Below are 12404 nucleotides of genomic sequence, written 5' to 3' on the forward strand. Positions count from 1 at the left end.
TCCAACTCGTCTCCTGCATTGGCAGGTAGATTTTTTTTTTACTGCTGAGCCACCAGGGAAGCCCCCTTAATTTTCTTAAATTAATTATACTTGAAAATAAGATCTTTAAACTTTATTATGCAAAATCCAGCCACTGTAAGAGTAGAGAAAATAGATAACGAACCCCCATCATCAACTTCACCCACTCCAGTGTTCTTGCCTGGAGAATCCCAGGGACAGGGGAGCCTGGTGGGCTGCCGTCTATGGGGTCGCACAGAGTCGGACACGACTGACGCGACTTAGCAGCAGCAGCAACTTCAGCAATTAGTTGACTCACAGCAAGTCTATACCCCCACCCACTTTTTGCCTCCCTATCCCTATACAAGGTTATTTTGAAACAAATCTCAGATAGCATATCATTCTACCTGCCTGTTTCAGCATCCCATCTAAAAATAAAGACTTAAAAGTCCTAACTGCAGGTACCATCACCTCACCAAAAAGTTAGCCAAAATTCTTTAAAACCTCAAATGTAGATATTGATATAAGTACTAGTAAATGGTAAGGATGTAAGCTGTGCTTGGTGTTTTGTATTTTATATTCCTTAGCTGATGGGACCAAGTAGTAATTACTTATATCTAGAAAAAGCCAATAATTAACAATAAAGTCATTAAAGGCCACTTATATTCTAAGAGAAAAATTGTTGTGTTTACGTCATTCTCTGTCACTCTATGCATGCATGCTAAGTCGCTTCAGTCGTGTCCGTCTTGGTTTCAGTCGTGTCCGTCTCTGCAACCCTATGACTGTAGCCCGCCAGGCTCCTCTGTCCATGGAGTTCTCCTCAAGAATACTGGAGTGGGTTTCTGTGCCCTCCTCCAGGGGGATCTTCCCGACCCGGGGATCGATCCCGTTTCTCTTATGTTTCCTGCGTTGGTAATTGGCTTCTTTACCTCTAGTGCCACCTGGGGAGCCCCTGTCACCCTGTACCAAATGTCTTTTTCTTAGTGGGCCCTTTATGTGTGTCGCAGTTCAGCCTGAAGCCTTGCAGCACATATTTGCCCTCTCATCAGCCTCTCTAACTTCCACGTCTCCTTCACTGTCTTTCCCTGACTTTGTCCTTTGCTGGTGACATCCCTCTTGATTGCTGCACTCATGGCTATCTGTCTCTTCTGCTACTTTTCCTTCCCCTTCCTTTCCCTTCCCTCCCCTTCCCTTCCCTTTTCCCCCTTTAACTGCCTGTATTATAGGAAAAAAAGAAAGAAAGATAGTTTTGTTTTGCCTTTTCCTAAGTTAACTTTCTAAATTGATATATGCAGCAAATTTATTTAGTTCTGAAAATTAAAGTAAATTAAATATCTTTTTTTTTTTTTTTTTTACTTTGTTGTTTTAATTTTCCCCCGGTTTGGTTCACTGGATCTTGAAAGAAAAAAGGAATCCTTATTCCCAATTTAAAGAAAGGAAACCAATTTGTAGCCATCAGTACCCAGCTCCTGGTCTTAAGAAGTTAACAAGAAGAATTTCTTATTTGAAGTTGTCCTTTGAGGATATTGGGCTTCCTGGTGGCTCAGCTGGTAAAGAATCCACCTGCAATGGGTTCGATCCCTGGGTTGGGAAGATCCCCTGGAGAAGGGAATGGCTACCTATTCCAGTGTTCTGGCCTGGAGAATTCCGTGGACTGTGTAGTCCGTGGGGTCACAAAGAGTTGGACACGACTGAGTGACTTTCACTTTGAGGATATCAAGTATAAAATTATTTTATTCTATGTGCCACATTTTTAGGGAAAATTATACAATTTTATAAAATTTTAGGGAAAATTATTGGTTATTTTAGATGTACTGCCTTAAAGTAACACTACTAATGCCCCCCGCCCCCACCCCCACCCGGGTGAAAAAGTCAATAGTTATCTCCCAGAGTTTCCATATAATCAATCAGTAGATACTGCTTTTTGTCATAACACTTTAAATTTATACAGTACCTATTTTGTTATGCTTCAGAAGAATTTTTGGCTTAAATATTTCATAATGAATCTGAAAGTTAACAGGAAATATAAACAGAGAGCAAGTTAATTCTAAGGCACTGATTATATTACCTTTTTTTTTTGCCTTTATTTTTGCCTTAGTCTTACTTTGTTAAGACTAAGTAAATATTATTAACTTAGAGTAACTGAGTCTTTTGCTCTCTTCAACAGTTTCCATGGGACTGTGGCCTATCTGCTGTTTATGTTGCTTAAATCCAGCTTATCCTTTGTCATTGAGCCATATCCTAAGACTTACACTGTATTTATATTAACCTAGAAAGAATGTTTCCCCACAAAAAGCAATTGTCAGCTGCAGCCAGCTCAACTCTACACTTTAACTTTGTACATTTTTTTCCCTGGTGTATTGAATGTGTGGGCTTCACCTGCATAACCATCAAATAAATTGCTGATAGAAAAAAGAATCACACATTCTTCCAGAGAAATCCTGGCAATGTTGTAGTACCTCTTTATTGTTGTTGTTCATAAATTTTGAAAGCAGTTATGTGCAAATCAACCCAGTACTGTTTATGAGAAATCTAGTGAGGCAGAAAAGAAGCAAACAGCACATCTGGGAGATACTGATATACAGGATTCCTTCTCAACTATCTGATTAGGCAGTGGTATGCACGCATGTGTGCGTGCTAAGTCCCTTTAGTCGTCCGACCCTTTGTGACTCTATGGACTGTAGGCCACCAGGCTCCTCTGTCCTTGGGATTCTCCAGGCAAGAATACTGGAGTGGGTTGCTGTGCCCTCCTCCAGGGGATCTTCATGACTCAGGGATTGACCCCGTGTCTCTTGTCTCCTACATTGGCAGATGGGTTCTTTACCACTAGGGCCACCTGGTACAATCTAATACACTAATTTATGCTAACCAAAGAGGAGTGGATAATTTCTCCTGTAGAAACTTTGTCTTTTCAGTTATGTCTTTAGGACCCAGTCCCTTGCCTGTGTTTGATTCAGTTTTGGTAGGAGTTAGATTTAAATTTCCTTCTAATATGTGGGCTAATCTACTTTTCTTACAGTTGGTTCTTAGCATCCAAGTCATTTCTGATTCTTAATAAATAACTACTCAATCATCCTAATATTTAGGACCATGTAATGATTTGCTTCATTATATGGAAAACTATTTAACAGTGTTCCTTTTCACTTTCAGTGAGAATGGGTCTGGCCTTACTACATAAATTATGGAGCACTCTGCTGAAAAAACTGTTTAAAATAGGATTAGAATGATTAATTTGCAATAATTTTGTATAACTGGAAAATAGTATGGGATTCAAATTACCCTTAACCATTTCTTTGTTGTATTTTGGAATGATTAAGTATCTTTGTCACATAGTTGCAATACTTACATAGGAATAGAAACTTACACTCCCCACTCAAAAATATAGTCACATGTTGAGTACCTGTAGTGGGAGAAGAAGGGATGAGACTAGAGGTGGGAAAAGGGAAATATTGATATGGATAGTTACAGTGGGAACAATATTTGCAGCTTCTGCTTTCTCCAGTATAGGCAAGAAAATGGAAAATATCATTAGGAGTTGTGTCAGGGTCCCCAGCACTACCCTCGGGTTTGATGATTCACAGAAAGAGTCATAGAATCCTGAAAAGCTGTTACACTAGTGGTTTCAGTTTATTTCCGTGAAAGTACAGATTAACTTCAGCAAAGGAAAAATGCACATAGGGCAGAGTCCAGGAGACACCAGGTATGAGCGTCTAGTAGTCCTCTCACAGTGGAGTTGCACAGGAATGTTCTTGATTCTTCCATCAGTGATGTAGGACAACACATATGACACATTGCCAACCAGGATTCATCATCCATGCCTCGGTGTCCATAATTTTTATTCCATGCCTACAAGACCCCCTCCCCTGGTCAGTCTTACAGGCATGGAATGCATACCCACTTTAGCTACTCAACCTCCAACCCCTCCAGAGATCAAACTGATACAGCATGGCCCATGACCCACATAAATAAAAAAGACATTCAGTATAAATCACACTGTGAGCATAAACTAACTGGTGTGACCCAATATATCAGATATATAAAGAAAACCTTATCAGGAAGAAAATTCCAGGGGCTCAGAGGTTCTTTCCCAGAAGACAGTCAAGGGCAAGTTCTTCCTTTTGGAATGTACAGGGAATGTACCCCAAGCCTGCTAAATTAGCCCTTGACTGCACAAAAGCTCACCATCAAGACTGGGGAAATGTCTGAGAAGTGTGCTGAGGGGGTTGATGTAACCAGAGGCGCTCCTGAAGTAAGAGAAGGTAGCCTGAAAATACAAAGCATTCCTCACTGGAGAATATCCATATATTGATAATTGCAAGAGTTTATATAATAACTAATTTAAATTCTTTTAGTGTTTATTATTGACCGGTCTCTGAGTAGTTAAAATTTTTATATGTACTGGTGTGTTCAGTCGTGTATGACTCTTTGCAAGGCCATGCAGCGTAGCCCGCCAGGCTCCTCTGTCCATGGGATTTCCGGCAAGAATACTGGAGTGGGATGCCATTTCCTCCTCCAGCGGATCTTCCCGACCCAGGGGTAAAACCACATCTCCTGTGTCTCCTGCCTTGGCAGGCGATTCTTTACCACTGAGCCACCAGGGAATCATTTTTATATGGTTCAAGTTAAGTGAATGGAAGAAGATCTGGCCTATTTTCTGTATACTTGTAGTAAGATATTTTTAAAGGCCGCTTTGTTTATCTGTAGGCTTCTTAGCTTTTCTGTAGACCTTCTTATTCACATTAATTGCTAAGGAAAGCTGGTGAATCTTATGGAACTTGGTTTCAACAGGACCCTTTGGTAGGAAGGTTGCCTGTAACAACTTTGTGATCTCTCTCCCCAGGAGATTTTGCCACTTCTGTCAATATTTTTCTTGCCCAGGAAAGTTGTTTATCTAAAAGTCATAGTCTAATGAAACAGTTATACAAGGCGAAGATGTAGTGAAGAAGCTCTGACTATAGCATTCATTCATAAAATGAGAACACCTTTCAAGTTGGATGTGTTTTTCAGGGAAGAAGAGTCCTCCCAAGTCATAGCTTTCCAGAACTGTAGATCTTTCCTAAGTAATAGTAGGACAGTTTTATGGGGCAGCCCAATGTCCATAGGGTGACTTACTCCAGCTTAATAAAAGGAGACTGTAGATGTAGGTCTGGTAATATTTACTTTTATTCGTATTTAGTTAATTTTGTTTTTCTGCAGTATTATGATCTATTACTTCCTCCTTGGAGAACTACCATTTTGCACTTGGCCTCTGATTTCTTTCCTTGCTCCCAAAGCTACAGAATACCCGGTGTGAAACTGACAATATGATCCTAACACTGATCTTTGGTATTTATTGTCCAGCTCTCTGTCTGGCTCTGGCTTTTTTCAGGACAACATCTCTGAAATAGGCCTTTGTCCTTGACCTCTTGGTCTGAAGTTCCTGCAGAAAGCCTGCTATATTATGTTAAAAATCTAAATCTTAAAGTTACTTAGAATTGTCATTTGGATTGTAGAATACATTTTTTCTCCTATTTTTTTGGATCTACTTTTATTTTCATAGTTTCCAGCCATGTGAGTGGTATTTAAACAGGACAGTTTTGGCTGTTGAGTTGAATTTACATTTATACAGTGAACTCACAAATGAAACTTTGTCCTCATGGTTAAAAAAACAAAACTGAACTAGCCTTAACACCTCCTTCTAGGAGTCCTCATTAATCAAGTATTTTTGAGCTTTAAGTAAGTCCATTGTGATTTTTCAGAGATGTTTTAATAACTTAAGATTTTTCATCTTAACTCTCATCTTTAATTTCTAAAATGCCCTTATATGTTTTTCTTTTTGTCCCCTATATTCTGAAACATGACTAAAATTACATTCTTACCTATTGGGAATATATAGAATAAAAGTCTTAATATAGTGTATGGTGCCCAGTACTTTATTTTCTTTCTTACTAATATTAACATCACACATATCTCTTCAAAGATTTTGTATACCCAGATGTGTTTTGCAGAATATCCAAGCAGAGCCAGTGTATGTTATATATTAAAGTGAAGCATAACAGCCCCTAGTCTTATAGCGATCTCTTTTGTCTTGCTTTATTTTGCCCATTAGCTTTATTGCCATCTGTAACATACTGTGTGATTTTTAGTCTTTATTGTATTTGTGATCTCTCTTACCTACTAGAAGGTAATTGCTATGCAGGTAGAGATTTGGTGGGGTGGGGGGTCTGCTTTATTAAAACTGATGTCTTCTTAGGACCTGGACTAGGCCTGGCTCTTGGCAAGTGTTCATTGAATATTTGTTAAAGTATTGAATCCGTAAATCCCCACAGAATGTATTCTTCTACCTCTATCTTGACTGTCACGCTTTTTCACTTTCTATGACTTCATCATTGGGGTTTTAAGGTTCTTTTGTTTTCCGTCGAAAATATGTATCTTTTTCACCTGAAGTTCAGCGTTTTTTTCCCTAGGGTGTGTTATTATTCTAGGTCCTCCAATCTGAGTGTTATCTCCCCATTCAACTTTTTTACTTGATATTCTTACTTTTTTTAAATATGAAAAAATGAGGGCTGAAACTTTCTGACTCTATGCTTATATGATAATTTGCATATTATCATAGATCTAATTAACATGTACATTTCCTTACATGACAGCAATATTCTGAGACTCTTTATAAAAATTAATTAATTTATTTTAATTGGAGGCTAATTACTTTACATTATTGTAGTGATTTTTGCCATACATTGACATGAATCAGCCATAGGTGTACATGTGTTCCCCATCTTGAACCCCGCTTCCACCTCCCTCCCCACACCATCCCATCCTGAGAATCTTTTATGTATCCTCATACACCTCAGAATTAATATCACTTGGGAAAATAGTCTAGTCTTTAAACTTTATAGTTGTTAAATATTAAAAACTGTTCACCATTTTCCTTTTATGATGATATCTTTTAGGAATCTATTTAATGTTAAAGTAAAATCTGAATTCAATACTATAATAAATTAAGTACATGCATAGTTTTTATATTTTCTCCTCTGAATTTAGGTACAAGTTATGGAAGAGAAGTTAAAAGCAGCTAATATTCAAACCAGTGAATCAGAGACAAGGTTGTATAAAAAGTGTCAAGATCTGGAAACTCTAATACAGGAAAAAGAAGACATCATTCAAAACTTGGAACTGCAACTTGAAGAGCAGGTTAGGAAGAATCTGATCATCAAAGAGTCCTAAATATGTGCATTCATTTACACATAATTGCAAAGATTACAAAGAGAAAGCCTAAATTTCTAAATTTTGGTCAGGAATCTCACTTGGTAACCCCTAAAATTACATCACATTTACTGGTGAAAAGTGCAAGTTAAATACATTATCTTTAAGTCCAGAATGATTCCAAGGCAGTATCTACCACTTTCTGGATGTGAGTCTTTATGTTGGAAACACTTGGTTATCAGCAGGCATTTATGCCTGTAAAATGTTTCCAATAAGTCTTTGCTTTAGATTGTTAGGGTGTTAGAAATGTTTATGGAAGGTTAAAATTTAAACATGTGTTTGACACTAATCCTTCTGCTTAGAAATGTGTACACTGTTTTTAAATCACTTTATTGAGATCAAGGGCTTCCCTGGTGGCACAGAGGTTAAAGCGACTGCCTGCAGTGTGGGAGATCTGGGTTCAATTCCTGGGTCGGAAGATCCTCTGGAGAAGGAAATGGCTACCCACTCCAGTATTCTTGCCTGGAGAATCCCATGGACGGAGGAGCCTGGTGGACTGCAGTCCATGGGGTTGCAAAGATTTGGACACGACTGAGTGAGCTCACTTTCACTTTCACTATTGAGATCAAATTTATAGTATTTATTTTTTTTAATTTTTAAGAAAAAAATTGCATTAAGGTTATTAACCTAAAAAGTCCTTTAGCATCAATTAGATATAACCACTGTAAAATTATTCAGTGATTAATCATTTATTTGTAGCATTTTTCTCACTTCTCTGGATGTCACTGTTGCTGTGGAGCTGTGGTTTTCAGCCCCCACCGACGGGGATTTATTGACAGTCATGCTCTCAGCAGTCCTGTGGCCACAGCCGGGTTTAAAGGTTGGCAGGTGTGAGCTGCGCTCAGCTGCTCAGTCGTGTGCTCCTCTTTGCAACCCCGCGGACTGTAGGCCGCCAGGCTCCTCTGTCCGTGGAATTTTCCAGGCAAGAGTACTGAAGAGGTTTGCCATTTCCTTTTCCAAGATGTGAGCTAGAGTTTCTCAATCTTTATTTTTTCTGAACCTTTTAAAACTATAGCACTTGAGGGGGAAGCAAGACATACCCCCGAAGAGATTCTAATTCTCCTCTCACTCAGCTGGTTGACTTCTCTTCCACTGTTCTAAACCCTGGTGTCTCCAGAAATGGTTTATTTTATTGATAATTTCAGTGGATTGATTTTGGCATATGACCTTTCAGAGAAAGACTAGCAGATGTTAAAACTAGAAATATATATGTATGCTTTTATTATTCTGTCTGCTGGACAGCCATTCTCATTTTATCCTCTTTTGGTAATTTAAAGGTAGACATCTTAACTTGGAAACAAGTTTTAAGTAGACTTGTCTTTCATGTCTGTAACTGTACTGTTTCCAGGCCAGTGAGCTTATGTTTGAACTAAACAAACTGCTATTGTTATTTCAGAAACAAATAAGGATTCAAGAAGCTAAAATAATAGAAGAGAAAGCAGCTAAGATCAAAGAGTGGGTAACAGTTAAGTTGAATGAGGTATTTATTGCCATATTTATCTTTTCTTAACCTTTTCTTTCTTTCAAATAGATCAGTCATCAGAATATCTGAAACAAATTTTGATCAGTTGGTGGTGCTGCTGACTTTTGATTAATATGAGATAGGTAGCTTTCACTTTAATGGCCTATGTAATTCTAAAGTTAAAAAAGGATTGATAGAATCATGATAATCAGTCTTAAGTAGCTGCTGATTTTAGTTCTAAATAGTTAACTTTAAGTAATTAGAGAAGAAATATTAATTTCTCATATTTCTCATAAAATTAATGTATTCAATATTATCTGAGTGGTACACATTATTTAGTTTATATGTCAGACTAAATGCTGAAATAATTTGGTTTAAAATAACTTCACAGTGGTAAAGGCATAGGGGTGAAAAACATTGAAAACTTTTAGCTCTGGAAAGAATAAATATTAAAGTCATAATTATCTAGGTTGATATTCTGTGCTGATAAATTCATCTGATATTTAGTTATTTCTTTTGTATTTTGTTTATGTTTAATGAGGTATTAACATTTTCTCAATGTTACAATTTACTGGTACATTTTAGAAATTATTTTCTTTTAGTTGGAATTGGAGAATCAGAATCTTCGTTTGATCAACCAAAACCAAACTGAAGAGATAAAAACAATACAGTCAAAACTACAAGGTATGGGCACTTGACTAAGGTAGCCTAATTCGATTTATTTGCCTGTGTAGAATTTTACTGTTGAGCACTTGAAATATGACTTGTGCAACTTAAGGAACTGAACTTTACATTTTATTTAATTTGAATTGATTTAAATTTTAATAGCCACATGTCCATATGAGCATAGCTAGACAGTAGTGAATAACCCAAAGAGGGTAATTTGAACATTTAATTTTGGGGTATGTTTACTTAAAATAATCAGTCTTGTTGTTTTCTATTTTCACTTTATAGTGTTGTGCTCATTGGTGATTGAAATTCTTAAAACCTGAATATTTTGCACAAAATTTTATGTGAATGAGCTGTTTGCATTTTCCAATACTTAGGCCTGTTTTCTTTTTAACTCCAAAGCCATAGGATGGGTAATAGAGTTAAAGATAGAGATTTACTTATTAATATGCTATTGGTGTGATAGCCACGCAAGTACACATATAGCTGACCAGAAGGTAGGTCACCAGGGTGTATACTTAGCTTGTGCTTCTTAGACCGATGGCCTAGGATAGTGCTTTTCAAACTTTTATTTAGCAGCAGACCCCTTTCTTTTTTTAATGAGTGATTTTTTAAAAAACAAGTTTATTTTTTAATTTTTTGGTTGTACCCTGTGGCATGTGGGATCTTAGTTCCCTGACTAGGGATTGAACCCACACCCCCTGCCTTGGAAGGCAGAGTCTTAAACACTGGACTGCTGGGGAAGTCTTAGAAGAACCCTTTTTAAAACATTTTTTCCTGTAGAATCTTAAGTAAAAATTGGTAAAAATTGTATTGAGCTACGGGTCCAGAGTTCTGCAGACCTGGTCTCACCCATGCCTCTTCTTGCACTTCTTGCCTCTTCTTGTTTCTCTGCAACATTTCCACAAAGCCCTGGAGTTTCATAGAATGCATTGGAAGAATACTGGTGTGGTAGAAAGAACTTGGGCTTTGAAATCAACTTTAATGCCCCACAGCTGTGTTATATCTCCAGTTTTCTTCCTGCATCAGTAAAATGGTGATTGTAATAGTGTCTAACTAGTTTCATGGAGGGTATTGATTATAGGATGTGTGAAAGCATTTTGTCTACTGCATGTTAGTATCTATTGCTGTCATTCTGTAAAGGGAAAAGACTCCTGTTTTCTGTCTCTTAATATTTCTCATATGAGATGTGTGCAAGTTTTTCCTACACTAAGCAATTATCCAGTTCTCAACATACACCGACTGGGTGTCCTACAAATTTAACTCACTTCCGACATCATCTACTTGGATAGCACCGGATCCCTCAGCCCCACAAAACTACCCACCTCCACTCTGATCAGGCACTGAACTCACACACAAATACAGAGGTTCTGTCCAACAGACTGTAAATCCAAGTTTCCCAAGATCCCTTCCTTGGGTTCAATAATTTGCTGAAAAGGGTCACAGAACTCAGTTTACTTCCTAGATTACTGGGTTATTACAAAGGATGTAACTCAAGAAGAGTCAGATAGAAGAGATGCATAGGGCAAGATACGGGAGGAGGGGCACAGAATTCCCAGCCTCTTACCAGGTAAAAACCCTCCCAGCATCTCCATGTGTTCACCAACTTGCAGCATCCTGAACCCTATCCTTTTGAGGTTTAATGGAGGTTTCACTATGTAGGGATGCATGATTGATGAAATCATTGGCCACTGGTGATCAATTCAACCTCCAGCCCCTTTCCTCCTCCCCTGAGGTCAGAGGTAGGGAGTGGAGGGTGAGGCTGAAATTTCTAACCCTCTCATGATTTGGTTGGTTTCCCCTGGCAACCCCATCCTGAGACCATCTCAGGGCTTTCCAGAAATCACCTCATTAATATATATTCAGAAGTGTTTGAAAGGGCTTGTTATGAAAACAAAAGACATTTTTATCACTCATAGGAAATTCCAAGGGTTTTAGGAGCTGTGTGCCAGGAACCATGGATGAAGACCACAATATATTTCTTATGTAACACATCTCCTCTACCTATATAATAAAAAAAATTGGTATTCTTCTAGTTGATCTGGAATTCCATATTTATAAGTAAAGCTTTAGGTCTTCGTGTTGTTCACCCTCTTTGAAATAGATCATATGTACTAAGCCTAATCATATAATGCTATTTCCCTGATACTTTTTGCTTGCAATTCTAGTCCTCACTGGTAGCCTTCTAGTTTTGGAGGCTAAGGATTATTGATCCTTGGAACCTAGGCATTACTGGAGAAGAATAAATATGATGTATATAGATATGATATAGTGCTTTCAAAATATCTATGTGTATATGTTGGAGAAGGAAATGGCAACCCACTCCAGTATTCTTGCCTGGAGAATCCCACAGACAGAGGAGCCTGGTGGGCTACAGTCGCAAAGAGTCGGACACAATTGAGTGACTTCACTTCACTTCACTTCATGTGTATATGTGATTATTAAAATATCATGAATTAGTTCTGTGAGTTCTTTGGTCAATATGAAAATATTAAAAGATACATCTGAAGGTGGACATTGTTTAAAGATATTTTTTATCTCTATCCAATTATCAGTTACTATTTAACTTTACCCTTTGGTGTTCTTTCAAAGTTAAGAATTTAATTTCTTGGAAACTTTTCTTACTATATCACTGAAAACTCCATGTTTTTAATCTTATAAGCAGCAGTGCTACAAGTCCCAGAAGATGAATTAAACCCATGATTAGATGCTTTCTATCAGGCTTCCCTGATAGATCAGTTGGTAAAGAATCTGCCTGCAATTCAGGAGACCCTGGTTTGATTCCTGGGTCAGGAAGATCCCCTGGAGAAGGGATAGGCTACCCACTCCATTATTCTTGGGCTTGCCTTGTGGCTCAGCTGGTAAAGAATCCACTTGCAGTGCAGGAGACCTGGGTTCGATCCCTGGGTTGGGAAGATCCTCTGGAGAAGGGAAAGGCTACCTACTCCAGTATTCTGGCCTAGAGAATTCCATGGGATCACAAAGAGTTGGACACAACTGGGCGACTTTCACTTTCACTAGGTGCTTGAGG

General features: G+C 38.1%; 1 protein-coding gene across 4 annotated transcripts in view; it reads left to right on the top strand.

Annotated features, from left to right (window-relative positions):
- Window positions 1-12404, top strand: part of PLEKHH2 (pleckstrin homology, MyTH4 and FERM domain containing H2) — a 96145-nt gene that overhangs the window by 22051 nt on the left and 61690 nt on the right. For all 4 annotated transcript variants that reach the window (XM_020878073.2, XM_020878075.2, XM_020878076.2 and 1 more), the window contains exons 4-6: window positions 7021-7170; window positions 8639-8722; window positions 9307-9388. In XM_020878073.2, coding sequence (XP_020733732.2) covers window positions 7021-7170; window positions 8639-8722; window positions 9307-9388 — 316 coding nt within the window. The remainder of the gene's footprint in view (window positions 1-7020; window positions 7171-8638; window positions 8723-9306; window positions 9389-12404) is intronic.

This window comes from Odocoileus virginianus, chromosome 2, assembly GCF_023699985.2.
Source record: "Odocoileus virginianus isolate 20LAN1187 ecotype Illinois chromosome 2, Ovbor_1.2, whole genome shotgun sequence".
Taxonomy (NCBI): domain Eukaryota; kingdom Metazoa; phylum Chordata; class Mammalia; order Artiodactyla; family Cervidae; genus Odocoileus; species Odocoileus virginianus.